This window comes from Geotrypetes seraphini, chromosome 1, assembly GCF_902459505.1.
Source record: "Geotrypetes seraphini chromosome 1, aGeoSer1.1, whole genome shotgun sequence".
NCBI lineage: Eukaryota > Metazoa > Chordata > Amphibia > Gymnophiona > Dermophiidae > Geotrypetes > Geotrypetes seraphini.
In genome coordinates, this window is record NC_047084.1 from 162,445,154 (window position 1) to 162,467,511 (window position 22,358).

A 22,358-nucleotide genomic window follows, 5' to 3' on the forward strand; every position below is an offset into this window, starting at 1 on the left:
AATTTTAGAATTGCTAAGCTGCTTCCTTTTTTCCTCCTTTATCTCTGCCCTGCCTTCAGTCTGGTATGATGTGTGCTGAGACGATAGGGTAAATTTTGCCGGGTTCTTGCAGGATGATTTCCTAACGGCCTGAGCTAACGCGCGTTTCTCTTCTGGGCATTTGGAGCTGGATATTTCTGGTTTCTTGCAGATTATCATGCAGCATGAATTGGTTGTACAATTGTATACCATATGCATCGTTTTACTGCTCTCATAATCCTGTTGCAGCAAAAAAAATTAAGGGTATGCCATTTTTATTTTTTTTTAAATCTTCCCCTCCCCTGACCATTATCATCTACATATTATGATGAGGTCAGCTGCTATTTTAAGGCAGGGACAATCTGTATTTCAGAGGCCTCTACAACACCCTGGTCTGCTATTCGATTAGGTACTACATTCGATTTATTAAACCAAAGAGAAGATAGCAACATCTTCTATTTTGTCATGAAAAGCACAGTATGATTTCTTCCTCATCTCAGAAAATATTGAACAGCAACACAACCAATAAAAGGACAAATAATTTCAACTACAGTGGTGCCTCGCATAACGAACGCCTCGCACAGCGAACGCTGCACACAACGAACTTCATGTCTTGATTCATACAACGAACTTCGTTTCACACAACGAAGTCGCCCGAGCTGCGTTACTCACTGCGCTTAACTGCCCTCTCTCACAGCCCTTCGCCTGGCTCCCTGTGCAGTGGCGGACCGTCGGCTCGCCTCCTTTTATGGAGGGGCCCGGCGCCTACTGCTGATGCGTTGGGGGGGGCAGAGCTACTCTCGCCGCTTCCCCGATGCTAGAAAAAAAAAAAGAAAAGTTAAGTCCCAGTTTTTGCCGCTGAGACTCTGCCCTCTCTCACTGTATACAGTCATCCTTTTAAGATAAACTCAATATTTTTTATATATCATGGCTTCTAAAAAAAGCAGGAAGGTGATTTCTGTTGAAATGAAACGGGAAATAATTAGAAGGAGTGAATGTGGGGTAAATTTATCTTTTTTTATGTCATCTTAGCATATTATATGCTACAGAACGAATTATTTTTTTTAACATGTATTGTTATGGGAAAACGCGTTTCACATAACGAACTTTTCGCATAACAAACTTGCTCCTGGAACGAATTAAGTTCGTTGTGTGAGGCACCACTGTATAGAGATTCTCTTGTGGTACTATTCCCCCTCCCTCCCCCTCATTTTACTGGTATTGCTGCTGTTAACTGCTTTCCCTGTTTTATATTTTTCCTTCCAGCTTTGTCTTTTGCCTGTTGGGAGGGGGCCATATCATGTTCTGAGCTAAGTGTTCGCAAATTTATCCCGTTCTGCTTCTCACTACTGGAAGCAAAATATGTCTAAGGACCTGGCAAAATACTCGTTTCTATCCATGAGGGCTGGTCAACCGCAGAACCCAGGGTTCAGATGATAAATGTGTTGAGAGAAAAGTGGAAGATGAACACATCTGACTGTTGCTTAGTAACTCAGTAGATGATGATAGATAGAGACCTGCATGATCCATCCAGTCAACCCTCTCATACATACCTGTGTAAGAGGCACCAAACAAAAAGAATAGTTGGTATATGTCTCCTTCTTGGTTGATATTTATTGTAATTTATCTCTTTGTCAATCGTTACATATTCTTTCTGTTTTAGGATGGTGCTTTTCACTGTTACTTTTGGAGGCCATGAAAGACTTTCAGAATAAAGAATTGCACAGAGACAGAAATTTCACTCATTACTGCCCATCACTAATGAAATCTAACCCATACCCTCTAAGATCCATTCCATCCTCACCCATCTCTACAATTAATCTCCTTCATTCCCACCAGTACCCATAGGCTGTTATTTACTTGCTCATGGCCCTCTGTTTCCTCCCAACCCCAACAGACACCTGTGGATTTTTTGGATGGTATTCACTATTCAACGAATGTGTATTTCAAGCCTCAGTCTGGTGTTCCAGATGCTTCTCTAAACATTCCAAGCCTCAGTCTGGTGTTCCGAGTACTTCTCTTCGTACATTCCAAGCCTCATTCGGGTGTTCCACTTGCCGTTCTTAGTGCATTTCAAGCCTCATTCTGGAGTCACCAAAGATTTTAACTATAGCCCTGTGGGAATCCCACAGCAACTTCCAGTCCCACTGGAATCCTGCGACAACTTCTTCCATACCTGTAGGAATCCTGCAGGTTCCACTGGATTCCCACAATCCCAATTCCCGTGCAGCTCTCTTTTTCTGAATGATATTACCAATACAATTACTAAAAATTAAACTGGCATCTTGAAATTATTGTACATAAGGTGACCCATTTGATCTCAAATGGTCCAGGAGCACTCGGCACATTTCAAAGAGGCAGAGAGGAGAATAAGTAAGTTGAAGACTTGCTGATATTGACTATATATGTAAGCATGAAAAAGTTAAACATAAACATGAATTTATGTAGAAGAACTTTGACAATATCAAAAACTGAGAAGAAACCGTATCTGTATTGTTGGTGTGCCTGAAAAACGAAAAGTAACAGATCCTGCATTCAGTTTAGATGTGAAGAATGATACTGTAAAAATAAGCCATGCTCAAAAGACTCTGGTCCCAGTCTTGGGCAGAGTGATACATCCTAGGGCTGCTAGTCTACACCTGAACAATTATGCCAATAAACTGCAGATCCCAGCAGTGGCAAAATGGGTGAATTCATGGTACAAAGTTCACAGATATACTTTTTCTCAGGATTTCTCAGTCAACCTTCTTCAGCTAAGACAACAGCATGTTAAAGAAAGAACTGAACATAAGAATTGCCGCTGCTGGGTCAGACCAGTGGTCCATTATGCCCTGCAGTCCGCTCACGCGGTGGCCCTTTGGTCAAAGACCAGCACCCCTAACAGCCTAGCCCTACCAGCATAGTCCTTGTTCAGCAGGAATTTGTCTAACTTTGTCATGAATCCCTGGAGGGTGTTTTCCCCTACGACAGCCTCCAGAAGAGCGTTACAGTTTTCCACCACTCTCTGGGTGGAGAACTTCCTTATGTTTATACGAAATCAACTAACGGCTATGGGCATGAACAATAGTAGTTGCTATTGGAACTAGCATGGTTATTTGTGAACAGGCTTTCTACTCTGATCACCCAGACCTTGCAGCTCCTGATTGCATGTGGTGGGGATTGGGAATTCTCCACTAGAGCTGCAGGTAGCATACAAAACATTCAGAAAAGAAATAGAAACATAGAAGATGACGGCAGAAAAGGGCTATAGCCCATCAAGTCTGCCCGCTCTGCTTACCCACCCCCTGTCTATGCCCTAATGACCCAATTTCCTTATCTTGACTCTCGTAGGGATCCCACATGGGTATCCCATTTATTCTTAAAGTCTAGCACGCTGTCTGCCTTGATCACCTGCACTGGAAGCTTGTTCCAATGATCAACCACTCTTTCTGTGAAGAAATACTTTCTGGTGTCGCCATGAAATTTTCCGCCCCTGAGTTTGAGCGGGTGCCCTCTTGTGGCCGAGGGTCCCTTGAGAAAGTAAATATCATCTTCCACTTCGACACGTCCCGTGAGGTACTTAAATGTTTCGATCATGTCTCCCCTCTCCCTACGTTCCTCGAGAGTGTAGAGCTGCAATTTGTTCAGTCTCTCTTCGTACGAGAGACCCTTGAGCCCCGAGATCATCCTGGTGGCTGTCCGCTGAACCGATTCAATTCTGCGCACATCTTTACTGTAATGTGGCCTCCAGAATTCAAGTTTTTTTTTTTTTTTTTTTATTAGGAATTTATATACCGCCTATCAAGATTATCTAAGCGGTTTTTTACAATCAGGTACTCAAGCATTTTCCCTCTCTGTCCCGGTGGGCTCACAATCTATCTAACGTACCTGGGGCTATGGAGGACTGAGTGACTTGCCCAGGGTCACAAGGAGCAGCGCAGGGTTTGAACCCCCAACCCCAGGGTGCTGAGGCTGTAGATCCAACCACTGCGCCACACACTCCTCTATTGCACACAGTACTCCAGATGAGGTCTCACCATGGCCCTGTACAACGGCATTATGACTTCAGGCTTTCGGCTGACGAAACTTCTATTGATACAACCCAATATCTGCCTTGCCTTAGATGAAGCCTTCTCCACTTGATTGGCAGTTTTCATGTCTGCACTGATGATTACTCCTAAATCTCATTCTGCTGAAGTCCTAGTTAATGAAATAGACTCTACTCTTCAAGAAATTCCTGCAAATGACTTAATACTGCTAGCTCCTTTCCAATTCCCAATACCACTCCCCAATACCTTCCCGATTCCCCAAAGCAACCTCATCTTCTCCTTATCTCCTCTAGAAATTACCAGATATCTTCTTCATGTAATACCTTTTTTTGTAATCCGCCTTGAACCGCAAGGCAATGGCGGAATAGAAATCTCTAATGTAATGTAATGTAATTTTGAACTCATGTTTTCAAGCTCTCTCTTATATGGTTGTACACTTGTATGATTTTTCTGTGATTGTATTAGGGTAACTGGTTTGGGCAAGGTGTTTGGTGACTGGGAGCATTCATGCACTGTTTAGTGGGAAGGGAGAGGCAGGGTTGGGATGGGGTGATGTGGTTGTGTGGGAATATTATTGCGAGAACAGCATCTGATAAGTACTGGATCAACATTGGAGAATTTTATGAACCATTTGCTGGCAAAAGCATATTGTTTGTATTTATTTATTGGGGTTTATTAGCTGCCTTCATGAAGAGATTCATCCAAGGCGGTGTACAACAGGTATTATTCAATATTAAACTTACAATTTTGTTAACATAACTCTAGTTAAAAACCCAAATATAAACATAAATTACAATGAATGAGGTAAAGTCAAAATCTGTAAATTGAAACATTAATACGGTACTGTAGGACTACTATGAAATAGTTTCAAAAATATACTTATTAACAGCACAGAAATTCATTTAAGAGAAATAGAATACGTACTAAAAGGGAGACAATACTTATGAGGCATCTAATTAGCACAAGTCAGAACATTCAAATAACATAGATATGATGCTAATGCTTTTTATAATACAGCTTATCCTATAGCTGAGGAGTCAAATACAGATATTAGATGGGGACAGATGGATGATATAACATGTGTTGGGATAAACAGATGGTAGGCTAAACGCATTTTTTTTTTTAATCTTTATTAATTTTCAAATATCAACAGTCTATTGCAAAAATTTTAAACATAAACAAATCAGGAAAATCACTTTAAATATACAAACATTCTTTTTATCTTTATTGATTTTTAATCTAAAACAGTGTCATACAAATGAACAAACAGTAGGTATTACATACATTACACTAATATCTGTACAGGTAACATATATATCATTCAAGATTTTCAGTTTTCCTACATATAACAATAACATAATATAACATAATATATAGTATAAATGAAGAATAAAATTACCCAAATGTCACCATCAATATTTATTCCCCTCCCAATCATTTTCTCCCCCTCCCCTTCCTCCCATTCATCCATAAAAGTATAACACATATAGAATGATGCCTTCCCACCTCCTTCCCTCCCACCCTGGTACATGACAACTAATGTGATTCAACAAATGATGTCAACGGGCTCCATACCCTTCTAAATGCATTACTATATCCTAAAAATTCAGCGTTCATTCTTTCATATTTGTAACTGCAACATAAGTTTGCCCACCAAAAAGTATAATTAAGTCTATCATAACTCTTCCAATTGCATGTAATCATCTGCATTGCTATTCCCATCATTATTAAGAAAAGCTGGCTTTTATAACGATCCAAAGAAGGTTTAACATGTAGTAAAGTACCATGCATATACAATTAAACCAGGCATAAGGAACTGAATTAGTTAATGTGTGTACTCTGATGTGGCAAGATGCCACCTGTTCTAAACATTTTGGGGTGAGGCTTTTAAACGGAGCACAATGCATATTTTTTGGCTTCTTTTTGGTTCATATTTTTGACACTATTTGGGTATAATCATTATCCCTTTAAGTGATGGAGATAACATTCTCATTACTGTCCGCTCTTTGGCCAGCCATCTTAAAATGCTACCTATCATTTGTAACATCACATGTTTCATGAAGGACTACTGACAATATGTACCCAGCCCATGAAGGCAATTCTATGACAGGGTGACCTGTTTTGGGCAGCCCAATGTTATATAACGGCATCTGGTTCTGCCGTTTGCATGCTAGAATATTAGCCTCAATCTGAATTGGTACAACCACATCTGCCAGATAACTGGTAGGCAGAAAAGAGTGTGTAATGCAGAGGTAGGCAATTCCAGTCCTCGAGAGCCGGAGCCAGGTCAGGTTTTCAGGATCTCCACCATGAATATGTACGAGATGGATTTGCATGCACTGCCTCCTTGAGATGCAAATCTATCTCATACATATTTATTGTGGATATCCTGAAAACCTGACCTGGCTCCAGCTCTCGAGGACCGGAATTGCCTACCCCTGGTGTAATGTTATGAGTTGCATGTGTAAAGTTGAGACATGTTCATGCCCTCCCATTCACCAAACGTGTATGCCCTCTCGCAGTTGGGTTCTATAGCGTTTACTTACTCTTTCACAGAGCAGCAGGTAGCGTGTCATATGCGTGCAAGCTTCAGTTATCTCAGCACTTACATGCACCCAGTTATAGACCTGCCCTTCAAAGTTCCAGAATGGAAATAGAAGGTATATGACCTGGGAGGCCCCCCTGTGCTGATGTACTTTAAGCCTCCCATGGACGAGTCTAGGCATTCTTGCTGTTAGTTGCTGATGTTGCTCATTATATTTCCAGACACCTTTGCTTAAAGTATTATTTTCACAAATTTGTGCATGTTTTCTCTCATTAGTGTGCACAGCAGAAGGGAACACACCCCACATGTCAGTGGTCTAGGATGGCCAGTGAAGGCTCCAACATCCCAAGTCCTGTGGTGCGCCAGATTGACAAGCAATTCTTGATCTGCAGCATATGTCTGGACCGTTACAAGGACCCCAAGGTGCTTCCCTGTCTGCACACTTTCTGCGAGAGGTGAGCGCTGATCTTTTTTGCCATTTGCAAGGGGCTCTTCTTTTCTTAAGGCTGTCGTCCGTTCCCAGTTCTGCAGTTTCCTGTGACTTGAGAAAGGTATTCATCTGTTGTTCAAAATGATAATTGAAAACGCTGTTTAGTTTCAATTCTGGCAATTTATTTCAGTAGAATTTTTTCTTGTATGTGAGAAGACTTCGCACAGGATAACCTATAAATTAGCACTGTTAACTTTTTAAAGTTCAAATCGCGAAGGTGCCAACTTTTTATCGACAAAAATTCTTATACCTCGTACACCAGCAAGACCACTCAGATCTACTGCTCAAAGTTTATTATTTGTCCCCTCATTAACTTATTAATACACGTCACACAACTATTTTTTCAGTAACGGCACCTTTAATATGGAATTTGTTACCAGCTCACTTGAAGGAGGAAAAAAACCTAGACAAGTTCAAAGGATCCCTAAAAAGCTTTCTAATCAAAGATGCTTTTGAGCTGTAAACCATAGCTAACCATCCTCGTCTCTAGTTTGCTTAAGCTTCTTGCCTTGCCCTTAAAGAATCCTAAATAACCTCCCCCTTTTTTGTTTGCTTTTCTTTACTTATTGTAGTTCATCCTTTTCCCACCATGTTTTTAGTACGTCTGTTATCGTCTGAGTCTGTTCCACATTTGTTTACCAAAAACTGTATTCCCGTAATTTTTATTGTACATCGCCTAGAAGTCTCGATAAGCGATGAATCAAATTTTGAATAAACTTGAAACTTAGGGCTCCCTTTACAAAGGTGCGCTAGCGTTTTTAGCGCAAGCACCGGATTAGCGCGCACTAGCCGAAAAACTACCGCCTGCTTAAAAGGAGGCGGTAGCGGCTAGCGCGCATGCTATTCCGCGCGTTAAGGCCCTAACGTACCTTTGTAAAAGGAGCCCTTACTATTGCTCTTTGTGTGATATTTACTTATATTATTCTGACACTGGGTTTCACAGCTGTACCCCAATATTCAGGGTGCATTGGATTCTTGGCTGCTTTGTGTATATCTTCCTTCCATTATTTTGGTGTGCTGCGAGTCCTCTTTTTTTTGCATAGGTCATCATTTTGCAATAGGATTGCTAAACATGAAGCATTTTGGAATCTATAATAATAAAATGCTACGCGCGCATGCGCACTTTCGCCGCGTGTTCCCTGATCCCTGATCTGTCGGGATGTGGCGGCAAGAGTGCGCATGCGCTAGATGGCGCGGAGTGGGGGTCCGGGTCTTAGGGGAAGGAGAGCAGGCCCGGGATTTAGCCGCACCCAGGCTCCGGCGGTCCCCACCGGCAGAGAAGGAAAGACAGCTCGGCGGCAGGTTGGCGTGACAGCGCTAAGGCGGTGCGGAGTAGAGGATGCCAGGAGGAGGGCTTCGAGGTGAGGCGGCTGTCGGCGCCTGAAGGATGCGGCGGCTTGAGGCGCCTGCAGGACGCGGCGGCTGTCAGCGGAGGGCAGAAGCTAAAGGAGGTAAGGGGTGCTTCTCCGTGGCCCTCTTTGGCGACTTGGCAATGGAGGCAATCAAGATAGCTTGCTGGTGTCAGGCTCTTCCCTCTGCAAGACCCACCTATGCGGAAACAGGAAATTGAAACAAAGAGGCGGGACTCGCAGAGGGACAGCGCCGACGCCAGCAGCCTGTCTTGATTGTCACCACTAAAAGATGGAGCACTGCAGTAGTTTGTGATATTTGCTTATCACAGTCTTGAAACATATTTATCCAAAAGAGCAAAAGCCTGTGGTGCACAACTGGAACCTGCTCAGGCCATGGAAGCAAGGTAGCATCAGTGCTGGGTCTTTGAGCTGAAAAGAAATAATATCAGACCCAATATATCTGCTACTGAAGAAGGATTATATTGCTGATATTAAGGGAGAAGGGCTGCTGCTGGATAAGGGGATCAGACAAGGGGTGGTGGTGGAGAGCCAAGGAAAAAGAAAGACAGAAATACAGAAAGTGGCTAAGGAGAGAGAAAGAAAAAGAAATAAAGACAGACACACAGACATATATTCTAGCACCCATTAATGTAACGGGCTATAAGTATATATATATATATATATATATATATATATATATATATATATATAAAATGGACATGTAGGAGAACGTGTATTTTCCAAACATATGGCAGGAACAGCTATTTTATTAAAAAAATATTGGACATACACATTACACACATGTGCACACAAATAAAAAACGGCATCACTTGGGCTGTTACACATGTAAATGCCAGAACTGATGATCTACAGAGCCAAGGAAAAATTTGTGCTCTTAAGCCAGGTCAAAAGTAGCCCCGACCAAAGAGCTCCTGACAATATAGTCCCTAACTAAAGGACCAGCCCACAATTTGGCCCTTGAAAAATGAGCCCCCAACAGAAAGGCCCGACCCTGTTTTGCACATTCTGTTCCTGCTGCTGTGAGCTGAGGTACTTGCTCAGGACCAGTCTTAGGCAGACTGGAGGAAGAAAGAGTCAGAGACTAGGTTGGGGAGTGGAACAGAGGAGGAGAGATGCTGGACCCACAGACTGAGAGAGGGAGTTATGCCAGACTATGGGAGGGGGCATGGGATAGAGAGGGAGACATGCTGGCCCTCAGGTGTGGGAGGAAGGGAAAAGAGCATGGAGGAACAGGGTTATTTTGTTGTTAGAGACAGGGAAATGCTGGAAAAGGGGTGGATAGGGCTGCAAAGATGGTAGGTGCTGAACAGGGACAGAGTGGAGAGATGCTAGACAGGAGAGACGGGGATGCAGAGAGAAAGTGGATGGCAGTCACTGAAAGAGCAGAAATGTCAAGGGCTATTGTCTTACAGGGGCTATTTTGTTAGGGACTTTTGTCAAGGCCTATTTTGTAACAAGGCTAATTTGTTAGGGCTGTTTTGTCCGGGCTATTATGTCATGGTGCCAGTAAAAGGTGCTTCGACATGAGCATGGTGCCTTGTGTCCAAAACTGAGTTTCTCAACACAGTCCTGGAGTGCCCCTTGCCAGTCAGGTTTTCAGGATATCCACAATGAATATGCATGAAAGAAATTTGCATATAATGGAAGCAGTGTATGCAAATCAAGTTTATGCATATTCAATGTGAATATCCTGACTGGCAAGGGGGGATTCCAGGATCGAGTTGAGAAACACTGCCTTGAAGGACTCCTCAACTTTAGGAAAGCAATAAAAACATACCTCTTCACCTAACTCCCCTGCCCATGACCAATGGATTACAAAGAAATGTATAAGCACATAAGCAATGCCTCCATTGGGTCAGACCCGAGGTCTCATCATGCCCAGCAGTCTGCTCACGCGTTGGCCCAACAGGTCCAAGACCTGTACAGTAATCCTCTATCTATACCCCTCTATCCCTTTTTCCAGCAGGAAATTGTCCAATCCTTTCTTGAACCCCTGTACCATACTCTGCCCTATTACGCCCTCTGGAAGCGCAATCCAAGTGTCCACCACACATTGGGTAAAGAAAAACTTCCTAGCATTCGTTTTGAATCTGTCCCCTTTCAACTTTTCCGAATGCCCTCTTGTTCTTTTATGTTTTGAAAGTTTGAAGAATCTGACCATCTCTACTCTCTGTATGCCCTTCATGATCTTGTAAGTTTCTATCAAGTCTCCTCTGAGTCTCAGCTTTTCCAGGGAGAAGAGCCCCAGTTTCTCCAACCTTTCAGAGTATGAAAGGTTTTCCATGCCTTTAATCATTCGTGTCGCTCTCCTCTGGACCCTCTCAAGTATTGCCATATCCTTCTGAAGGTACGGTGACCAATACTGGGCACAGTACTCCAGGTGCGGGCGCACCATTGCCTGATACAATGGCAGGATGACTTCCTTCGTTCTTGTTGTAATACCCTTCTTGATAGTACCCAACATTCTGTTTGTTTTTTTGAGGCTGCCACACATTGCGCCGTTGGTTTCATTGTTGTATCCACCAACACTCCCAAGTCCTTTTTGAGGTTACTTTCCCCCAGAGCCAAACCCCCCCCCCCCATTTTGTAGCTGAACATCGGGTTCTTTTTCCTTATATGCATGACTTTGCATTTCTCTATATTGAAGTTCATCTGCCATTTATTCGCCCACTTCTCCAATGTTGTCAGGTCTCTTTGCAGTTCTTCACATTCCCCTATAGTTTTAACCCTGCTACAGAGTTTAGTGTCATCTGCAAACTTTATAACCTCGCACTTGGTTCCCTCTTCCAGGTCATTTATAAACACATTGAACAGCAGTGGCCCGAGCACAGACCCCTGCGGGACACCGCTCGTTACCTTTCTCCAGCCCGAGTGGTGGCCCTTCACCGCAACCCTCTGCTTTCTGCCTGCCAACCAGTATTTAATCCATCTATGTACGTCCCCTCCCACCTCATGGTTCCACAGTTTCTTAAATAGCCGCTCATGAGGTACCTTGTCAAAGGCTTTTAAATTAATTCCTAGTATTTAAGATTGAAGAAATAAAAGATTAATTGTATATGTTAAGATAGGGAGGATGGATTCAAGCCAGTGATGTTAATAGGAGTAAGAGAAGAAAAACTGGTTTTCTCTTTAAAAGAACCCTGAATAGGTAAAACGCCACAATCTGAGGCTTTGTTCCCGTTTATAGGATACAAAAAATTAATGAAGAGAAATAAGTTAAATAAGTACCTTCAGTATCGTTTTGGTTTATACCGGTGGTTTTGAAAATTATATTTAATTGATAGGTTACCATCAGGTTTTCTCTGTTTATTGTTGCATTACTCGTCAAACCACGACATCCCTAATTCCCAGGGTTCAAACTTCAATAATCCTACATATGAAAAGTATACCGTAAATACCACGCTGGGCCCTCAAGCATCAATACTCCTGCTAAGGAGAATCTAGAATAAGCTGGACTGCTATTGAGCTCTATGCAGAAACTACAAGCTAGCAGAATTTCTCAGATGACACGTGCAGAAAACAGCCAGACCCGAACCTAAAGGGACCACAAATTAGATATAGTAATATGCAAACAAAAATGACGCAGAAACTCTAAAAGCTACTGTAAGCAGTGCAAAACTGGGAAAAGAGAAAAAAAATGCAAATCTTCCTATATTATACAAAATACAGAAACAGAAGGGATGCACATTTCCCAAAGCAGACACATTCCAGCCATTAAATATTTAAAATAAATCAATTCTGTCTATTTCACCATTGTTAATGGAATTTGCTCAGAGGAAGGAAAGGTGAGTAGTGGAGTCCCTCAGGGTTCGGTGCTGAGGCTGATCCTGTTCATTATGATATTGAGTGACATTGCTGAAGGGTTAGAAGGAAAGGTTTGCCTTTTTGCAGATGATACCAAGATTTGTAACCGAGTAGACACCGAGGAGGGAGTGGAGAGCATGAAAAAGGATCTGCAAAAGTTGAAGAAATGGTCTAATATCTGGCAACTAAAATTCAATGCAAAGAAATGCATTTGGAGATTAGAAATCAGAATGAGCCATATGTGCTGGGAGGTGAGAGGCCGATATGCACAGATGGGGAGAGGGATCTTAGGGTGATAGTGTTAAAGATCTAAAGGCAAAGAAACAGTGTGACAAGGCGGTGGCTGTTGCCAGAAGGATGCTAGGCTGTATAAAGAGAGGTGTAACCAGTAGAAGAAAGGTGTTGAAGCCCCTGTACAGGTCATTGGTGAGGCCCCACTTGAAGTATTGTGTTCAGTTTTGGAGACCGTATCTGGCAAAGGACATAAGAAGACTTGAAGCGGTCCAGAGAAGGGCGACGAAAATGGTAGGAGGTTTGCGTCAAAAGATGTATGATGAAAGACTGGAAGCCCTGAATATGTATACCCTAAAGCAGTGGTAGGCAAATTCATTGGCCAAAAGAGCCAAAAGATCAGCAGTACAACGATTAAGATTTCTTTTGAGAGTCTTACCCCACACCCGCTTGTGTTACGTCAACCCAACTGACACCCCTCTTGCCCGCACGTAGTCAAAATCAATTTGTGGCAGAGCCTAGAGAATCAAAAAAGGAAGGAGGGGTCCAATCTTATCTGCAGAAAAAACCAACCAGGAACAAACAAAAACCAACTGCAGATGTGTACAAGATGCAGGCAGAATTTATTGTGACAAATATAAATTTATAAAAACCTTTTTCCCAAACAAGGGACCCGACACGGTCCGTGTTTCGGACAAACCTTCGTCAGGGGTCCAATATGCAAAAAGGTTTGAAAAATATGCCACAAAAAATATGGAATAAAAAATCATAAACCAAAAGGTCCAATGCGCCGAGAATCGCCAACTCCTGTAAAGCGTCTCACAAAATGATTTTTTATTCCATATTTTTTGTGGCATATTTTTCAAACCTTTTTGCATATTGGACCCCTGACGAAGGTTTGTCCGAAACACGGACCGTGTCGGGTCCCTTGTTTGGGAAAAAGGTTTTTATAAATTTATATGTCACAATAAATTCTGCCTGCATCTTGTACACATCTGCAGTTGGTTTTTGTTTGTTTAGAGCCTAGAGAATGACACGGGGAAAAAATTTGTCTCCGTCCCCGCAAACCATCTGATCCCATCCACACAAGCCTCAAATAGTTTTATACTGAACTTATTATATTAAAGTATAAAAAGAAACAATTGGCGATTGGCTGGCCCAGAACTTCCTCTCTGATGCCAGAATTGACGTCGGGTGGCGAAGGTTGGTCGGCCCGGCGCTTCAGCGTCCTCTTTACGGGGAAGAGAAACGGGTTGGGCACCCCTGCTCTAGCTAGCTGAGCCGCGAGCTGCAATTCAAGTGGCTAAAGAGCCGCATGCGGCTCGCGAGCTGCGGTTTGCCGACCACTGCCCTAAAGGAAAGGAAGGACAGGGGAGATATAATTCAGACTTTCAAATACTTGAAAGGTATTAACGTAATGATGATAATAACTTTATTTTTCTATACCGCCAACACCAAAAAAAGTTCTAGGCGGTGTACAAATAAGAGAACTGGACAATCGGTGATAAGATACAAATGTGTGAAAAGCACAAATACAGTAGCATCATCGTCGATGAAGTAATAAATTTGTTAAACAGATAGGTCTTAACTAGTTTCCTAAAAGAACAATAGGATACAGCTTGACAGGACAAAATCTTTTCCAGAGATAGGAAAATGGTAAAAACAGAGGACATGATTTGAGGTTGAGGGGTGGTAGACTCGAGAGTAATGTAAGGAAATTCTTCTTTACGGAGAGAGTGGTTGATGCCTGGTGACAGGTTCAAAAAAGCGTGGAATGAACACAGAGGATCTCGAATCAGAAAATAAAGGTATATATTGAAGAAACAAGGCCAGTACTGGGCAGACTTGGACGGTCTGTGTCCGTATATCGTTGTTTGGCTGAGGAGGGCTTCGATGGCTGGGATGGTTTAACATAGTAACATAGTAGATGACGGCAGCTAAAGACCCGAATGGTCCATCCAATCTGCCCAACCTGATTCGATTTAAATTTTTTTAATTTTTTTCTTCTTAGCTATTTCTGGGCAAGAAACCAAAGCTCTACCCGGTACTGTGCTTGGGTTCCAACTGCCACAATTTCCGTTAAAACCCACTCCAGCCCATCTAAACCCTCCCAGCTATTGAAGCCCTCTCCAGCCTATCCTCCCCCAAACAGCCATATACAGACACACAGACCGTGCAAGTCTGCCCAGTACTGGCCTTAGTTCAGTATTTAATATTATTTTCTGATTCTAGATCCTCAGTGTTCATCCCACGCTTCTTTGAACTCAGTCACCGTTTTCCTCTCCACCACCTCTCTCAGGAGCGTATTCCATGCATCCACCACCCTCTCTGTAAAGTAGAAACATAGAAATTGACGGCAGAAAAGGGCCTCAGCCCATCAAGTCTGCCCATACCAATGACCTACTCCCTGACTTTTACTCCCCTAGAGATCCCATGTGAATATCCCATTTTCTCTTAAAATCTGACACGTTGTTGGCCTCAATCACCTGCTGAGGTAGCTCGTTCCAATGATCGACTACCCTTTCGGTGAAGAAGTACTTCCTGGCATCACCATGAAATTTCCCTCCCCTGACTTTCAGCGAGTGCCCTCTGGTAACCGAGGGCCCTGTAAGACAGAACATATCATCTTTCACCTCTATACGTCCCGTAATATACTTAAAGGTCTCAATCATGTCTCCCCTCTCTCTTCGTTCCTCCAGTGAGTACATCCGCAGTTTTTTTTAGCCTTTCTTCATACGTGAGATCCCTGAGCCCCAAGACCATCCTGGTCTTGAATCTACTACCCCTCAACCTCAAATTATGTCCTCTGGTTTTACCATTTTCGTTTCTCTGGAAAAGATTTTGTTGTACATTAATACCCTTCAAGTATTTAAACGTCTGAATCATATCTCCCCTGTCCCTCCTTTCCTCTAGGGTATACATATTCAGGGCTTCCAGTCTCTCCTCATGCGTCTTCTGGCACAAGCCTCCTATCATTTTCGTCGCTCTCCTCTGGACCGCTTCAAGTCTTCTTACATCCTTCGCCAGATATGGTCTCCAAAACTGAACACAATACTACAAGTGGGGCCTTACCAATGACCTGTACAGGAGCATCAACACCTTCTTCCTTCTACTGGCTACGCCTCTCTTTATACAGCCCAGCATCCTTCTGGCAGCAGCTACTGCCTTGTCACACTGTTTTTTTACCTTTAGATCTTCGGACACTATCACCCCCAAGGTCCCTCTCCCCGTCCATGCATATCAGTTTCTCACCTCCCAGCATATACGGTTCCTTCTGATTTATTAATCCCCAAATGCATTACTTTGCATTTCTTTGCATTGAATTTTAGTTGCCAGGCATTAGAACATTTCTCTAACTTTTGCAGATGCTTTTTCATATTTTCCACTCCCTCTTCGGTGTCTACTCTGTTACAAATCTTGGTATCATCTGCAAAAAGGCACACTTTTCCTTCTAACCCTTCAGCAATGTCACTCACAAACATATTGAACAGGATCGGCCCCAGCACCGAACCCTGAGGGACTCCACTACTTGCCTTTCCTTCCTCCGAGTGACTTCTATTAACCACCACCCTCTGGTGTCTGTCTGACAGCCAGTTTCTAACCCAGTTCACCACTTTGGGTCCTAACTTCAGCCCTTCAAGTTTGTTCAACAGATGGGTTGGAGTGAAATTTGATGGAGAATTCAGTAGATGAAACCTAAGCACAGTACAGGGCTGAGCTTTGGGTTCTAGCCCAGAAATAGCTAAGAAGGAGGAAAATTTAAATCAGTAATTTAAAGAGAGGGTAAGGTTGGGCAGACTGGATGGACTATTCATGTCTTTATCTGCCATCATCAACTATGTTGCTATGTTGCTGAGTTGCTTTGGATTTATGAGCTAATTTGGATTAATAAAGACCATTGGATTTATCAGATGAGTTGAAAGACACTTTTTTGTGCACCAATCTGATTGGTCATTTCCACTTTGCTCTTGCCGGCTATGTTGTTTGAGCATTATATTTTTTCTAATCTGACTGAGTATGGTCTCCTTTTTACTTTTTTTTTTTGGCAATAGTCCTAGCGCAGGGATTTCAAAGTCCCTCCTTGAGGGCCGCAATCCAGTCGGGTTTTCAGGATTTCCCCAATGAATATGCATTGAAAACAGTGCATGCACATAGATCTCATGAATATTCATTGGGGAAATCCTGAAAACCCGACTGGATTGCGGCCCTCAAGGAGGGACTTTGAGACCCCTGTCCTAGCCCCAATGGTTGTAGTTTAGAGCTCTTTTCAGTACCTTAGCAAGTCTGCTGCTGAACATGTCTTCTCTTTTTTGATAAATGCACACGATTTCTACTCAGAAGCCCTTGGAAAATCATCACATGATCCAGGAAACCAAAATGCTCTCTGACACTATCCACAAAACCATACATTGATCTCTAGAATGCACATGAACTCAAACCTTTCTTTTATCCACAGTAAATCAGCAACTCAAAGCTTACGTGATTCCATCCCAAGGGGAATGGCGTCTGGGACCCCCACTGAGACAAACTCCACCCCCACTCGCACCCCCATGTAGTACCTCTAACAACCTGACCAGTAGAGAGGGTGGAAGGGACAATACTGACCTCCCTCCCAGGTGCCACAAACGAAAGCAAAACCCACCAAAGCCCACCAAAAATGATCCACTGTTTTCTTCCCTCTGTAAAAATTTTGATTGGGCGCTCTGAACAGAATTCTCACCCAACCAGTTTTCTGTTCGCCACACATTTCTCGCCAACTGTAACCTCCACTCCCTCCTCCCCCCTCATGTATTGTCTTCACAAATTTAACTCTGTCTAGCCTAGAATTTGGTCAGCTCAACCAGGTTATGACACATTCTCCTGCAAAACAGGGAATGTGTCACCATATGTGTAAACCAGTCACTATATTGCAGCATATGGCTATCCTGGAAAACAAGTTTGCTAATGTTTTCTTATGTTAGTTAATAATGCTGGCTGGACCTCATGTGGTGGTTTCTGTTGGATGTCGTGTGTGGGTTTTTTTTTTTTTTTTTTTAAATTCTTTATTCATTTTCAAAACTTCAATTGTGCACAAAAGATGATGCATTTACATAAAATATTATCATTACAGCACAATATACTTAATAAAATAAAGACAAGACTTATTTTCCCCCACCTACTTTCCAATTAACCAATACCTCATAAAAATACCTGTAAACAAACCTATCTATATCTCTTAACCAATGTCAAAACCTACCCCCCTCCCCTGATGTGTATGACTTCCTCAGTTATATAAATAAATCAATCTTTACAATATTTAGTAGATGGTTCCCAAAATGCCATACATTTTTTATAATATCCCTTCTGAATAGCCATAAACTTTTCCATTTCAAACACATAACCATAGGGATTCCCACCAGAATGAATAATTTTGTTCTCCTTTTTTTCTCCTTGACAGGTGCTTACAGAATTACATCCCTGCTCATAGTTTAACACTGTCTTGCCCAGTGTGTCGACAGACTTCTATTCTGCCTGAGAAGGGGGTTTCTGCACTCCAGAACAACTTCTTTATCACTAACCTGATGGATGTACTACAGCGAAGTCCGGACAATGGCATCGAGGAGTCCTCCATCCTGGAGACTGTGACAGCTGTCGCTTCTGGGAAGCCGCTCTCCTGCCCCAACCATGATGGAAATGTAAGAACTAGGCAGATGAGGTTTTTTTTTTTTTAAAAATTTTATTTATTTTGAAAGATTGCTTTTTTACAGACGCATGAAGTTGGAGAGCAATGCACTTTGCAAACATTTCACTCCCCCCCCCACCTTTAAAAAGCCACGCTAGCAGCTACCGCTATGGTAACTGCCCTGAAGCCCACAACTGCTGATAAGAGCATAAGACCATAAGAATTGCCGCTGCTGAGTCAGACCAGTGGTCCGTCTTGCCCAGTAGTCCGCTCACGTGGCGGCCCCTAGGTCAAAGACCAGTGCTCTAAATGAGCCCAGCCTCACCTGTGTACTTTCCAGTTGGGCAGGAACTTGTCCAACTTTGTCTTTTAAATAGGCCACCACTGTTCCTGAATGGTGATATGGGGGTCTCATCATAGAGTTCGGCAATTGTATGTCGCCACTCACAAGAAGCTCATTTCACTCTGTGGCTGCTGGTGTAATTCCACTTCTCCTCCTCTAGCATCAATAATTTATTTATTTATTAGAAATGTATAGACCGCATGTAACTATGCGGTTTCCATACCACATACATAAAATCTTGTTTCCCTCCGATTATCACATTTAACATAGACATGTCTAAACAACATCGTTAATCGTCCCTGTTATAATAGGGATAGAGCACAAATTCAGTCAATTCAGAAATACAAGCCATCTTTAAATCATAGATTGATGTCAGAAAAATTCTAAAAGGCAATTATCAACTGAAATGTACCTTAGCATAAGAAGGCATTGGCAAATAATTGAGTTTTCAGCATTTTCTTAAAATTTATCCTCCCCATACAAAACCGCAGGATACCAGGCAAGGCATTCCATATTTGTACGCCAGCCACAGATATCATTGATGCTCCGACGAAATTCTACCCTCCAAACTTAATTTCATCCCATTTACATCTCTAAGCTCCCTTCTCGGTTTATAGATCTGGAAGAATTCTTGTAAGATCTTTGGGCAAGCAAGATACGATGTCCGATGTATCATCGCAACCATCTTGAACTGCACTCTTTGTTGCATAGGTAACCAGTGTAGTTTCTTTAACACAGGAGTTAAATGGGTATTCCTAGGAGCCTCTGGATTAATCTTGCAGTGGAGTTGGTAAGCATTTGCAAAGATAGGTTATCTGTAAAAATCTGGAAGACTGTCGGTAAACAATATTTATATGAAGTGGTCAACCCTGGTGAAGTAGTTCTCCCTGCATCAATCTTCAGAAAGTCTATCAAAAGCCATCTAGCAAGTGCTTAAACTTTAGGAGAAGAATGTGGATTTAGCTCGTACCTTTTCAGTAGTCGTTAAAGGCACAGGAGGTATTTTTCTGTCACTGGAGCACTTGCTATTGAAGTCTGCACCTGAGGTAAGGAAGGGTTAAGTTAAGCGACTTGTCTAAGATTACAAGGAACATCAGTGGGATTTGAGCCCTGGCTTCTCTGGTTGTCAGTTCACTGCTCCAATCATTATGCACTGTGCAGTGAGCACTGCCTGCCTGCCTGCTCTTCCCCTGCCCTGGGACATCTGCAGTGCTAGGCAGGTATTCTATGGGCAAGGGACAGAATGCACCAATTTCTGAACTCATCTGGAATTTATGCAGCTAACTTCACAGTTGACCACATAATAATAAATGCTGCTATTTTAACTTTGGAAAAACTGAATTTACCATATTGTTAGCTCCATAAGACACACTTTGTCCACCCCCAAAAAGGGGGTGGAAACGTAAGTGTGTCTTTTGAAGAGAAGCTACAAATTTGTTAAGCCCGCTGCCGCCGCCGCATCTTTTAACCCCCGCCCGCCACCGTCGCATCTTTTAAATCTGCCCGCCCGCTTCGTTGTACCTGGTGGTCCAGCGTATTTCCTGGCCAGCGGCACACAGGCCAAAAGCGCAGAGATCAGGAACAAGCCCTTCACACTCCCATGCCAACATCCACTTAAATTTAATAAACTCTACCCCATTTAACTAGGTATAGCATTTCATTGTTGCCTTTTGTAGTTTTCTTTGCGTAAGCTGCATTTGTTCCCACAAAATGGGTTCTATTCCACTCAGGCTATTCTCTACCTTTCTTCATGAAATAGTGTTAGACTTGTAAAATGAGAGAGAAAATCTCGTGACAAGATTTCATATTTTGTTTTCAAGGCACCGGACACCAAAATCTTTCCTTTCCCAATAAATAACTGAGTTAGGCTCAGGCATTCCTACCTTACAAATTCTCCTTTGTCTGTACCTCGGTGAGGGGAGGAAGACTGGTTTATATTGAGCTGGAGCCAACATAAAGAGCCTCTTTAGCACTCCTTGCAAACACTTCAGCTTTTCCCAAATTTACATAAGATGTTGTGTAACTAAGTGAACAAAAAATGTGCTTTAATTTTCCCTGTTTGCAACCTTGGGCATTTCCCCAGAAAAGCCTACTCAGGCCCCGATGCTCTAAACATGGAGGGGCATAATCAATAGTGTGCCTAAGTCTAAGGTTGGACGTTTTGTGCAAGACATCCACAAACCCAGTAGGAAAATTTTTCCATTTTCAAAATGAGCTAGGTATAAGTCTTGGTCCTTAGGACGTCAACCTTTTGCCTATTTTCAAAAATAAAAATGTCCACGTGAAAAACTCACAAAAGTAATTTTTTGTAGACGTGCCCACCAACTACCTTGTCTGATTGCAGCAAAGGAATCCCCATCAGCTGAGCTAGTTTCAGGAATTCCTTGTGGCTCAGCTGAGCCGTGGAGCCCTACACCCCTCCCCTGACATCCCCAGACCTCCTTTCCATATCCCTGGACCACCCCCAGACCTTCGGATGAGAAAACGGCAGGAGGAAAGCCCACTCCCTCCTGCCTACAGGGCCGCATGCTGCAAATGATGGGGCTTCCCTCTCCCAATGCATCTTGGGATGCAATGGGAAGGACTGAAGGCCCTGATTGGTTCAAAATCACCATTTTGAGCCATTCAGGGCCTTCAGCCCCTCCCACTGCATCCCAAGAGGCATTGGGAGGGGGAAGCCCCGACATTATCGTATTTATATTTGAGTCAACGTTTTTCCCCCTTTTTGGGGGGCAGCCTTTGATATTTGATGCTTTTTAACAGTAGAGCAAAAGTATACCCAGTCCTCCACTCCTGCTCTTGCTTCTGCTACTTCCTTTATGTGCAGTTACTCTTCACATGGTGAGTCCTTTGAATGGGAAACTGGCAGCTGATTTGCTCTCCTGATTTCATTGGAATTCCCACTTCTGAGCCCTCCTTACTGCTCTGTAAGGTGTCCTGTGCCTTGGGGTAACTGAAATGTTGTCTTAAGCTCCTTTTCTCCCACTCTTCTGTTCTGAGGGAAATAGGCCCCACTTTTGGTCGTCTTTTTTTTTTTCTTCTTCTTCTCTTCCCTGGCCTCTGAGAACCTTTGCCCTTCATAGCCCCCTTTATGGGAAACTCACTGGTTCTCCACTTATATCTTTACTGGACTCCCTTTGTGAAAGGAATATCCTGGACATCTCCCTACACTCACTTTTGTACTTCTCTCCAATTTAAAGACCACCTATTTCCCTTTGAGTGGTGCTACTCTGGATCAGAGATCCAGAATGTTCCTCCTGTTATTGTAAGGAATGCACATTTTGATGTTCTGCTACAAGTCTGCTGCTTCAGCTAACCAACCAGACAATACTTTCTAAGGTTAGGTAAGGCTAATCCCCCTTGCCCATAACTGGTGCAAAATATTTTTCACTATCTGAGATACTTTCCTGTCTCAGATAAATTGGGATAAAGCCCTCTGCAGTTTAGATAAAAATGCTTGAGTACTAACTTGAGTACCTGAATAAATTTATGTAAACCATTCTGAGATCCCCTGGGAGAACGGTATAGAAAATGAAAATAAAATTCTTGAAAAAATACAAGTCTTGCTAATATAATGATTTTGACAGCTCCCATTTCCCTCTTGCCAAGATAAAGTAGCTTTCATGACATTTATGTATATCTTCCAGATCAGGAAATATCTCCAGATTCAGAACCAATGCTAGGAAGTTCTTCTTCACCCAAAGGGTGGTGGACACCTGGAATGCGCTTCCAGAGGGTGTGATAGGACAGGGTACGGTATTGGGGTTCAAGAGGGGATTAGATGATTTCCTGAAGGAAAAGGGGATAGAAGGGTATAGATAGAGGATTACTATACAGGTCCTGGACCTGATGGGCCGCCGCGTG

The 22,358-nt window shown here is 42.8% G+C and overlaps 1 protein-coding gene and 1 long non-coding RNA gene across 7 annotated transcripts in view; one reads left to right on the forward strand and one right to left on the reverse strand.

The window, feature by feature from the left end:
- Positions 1–22,358, forward strand: part of TRIM2 (tripartite motif containing 2) — a 214,163-nt gene that overhangs the window by 112,467 nt on the left and 79,338 nt on the right. For all 6 annotated transcript variants that reach the window (XM_033940845.1, XM_033940856.1, XM_033940863.1 and 3 more), the window contains 2 exons: positions 6,868–7,046; positions 17,927–18,164. In XM_033940845.1, coding sequence (XP_033796736.1) covers positions 6,913–7,046; positions 17,927–18,164 — 372 coding nt within the window. In that variant the 5' untranslated portion in view covers positions 6,868–6,912. The remainder of the gene's footprint in view (positions 1–6,867; positions 7,047–17,926; positions 18,165–22,358) is intronic.
- LOC117358939 lies at positions 6,926–20,407 on the reverse strand. The gene is made up of 4 exons (XR_004539131.1): positions 20,378–20,407; positions 19,465–19,535; positions 18,048–18,142; positions 6,926–7,150 (listed from the first exon to the last, which is right to left on the reverse strand). It is a non-coding gene; the product is annotated as an uncharacterized LOC117358939 (long non-coding RNA).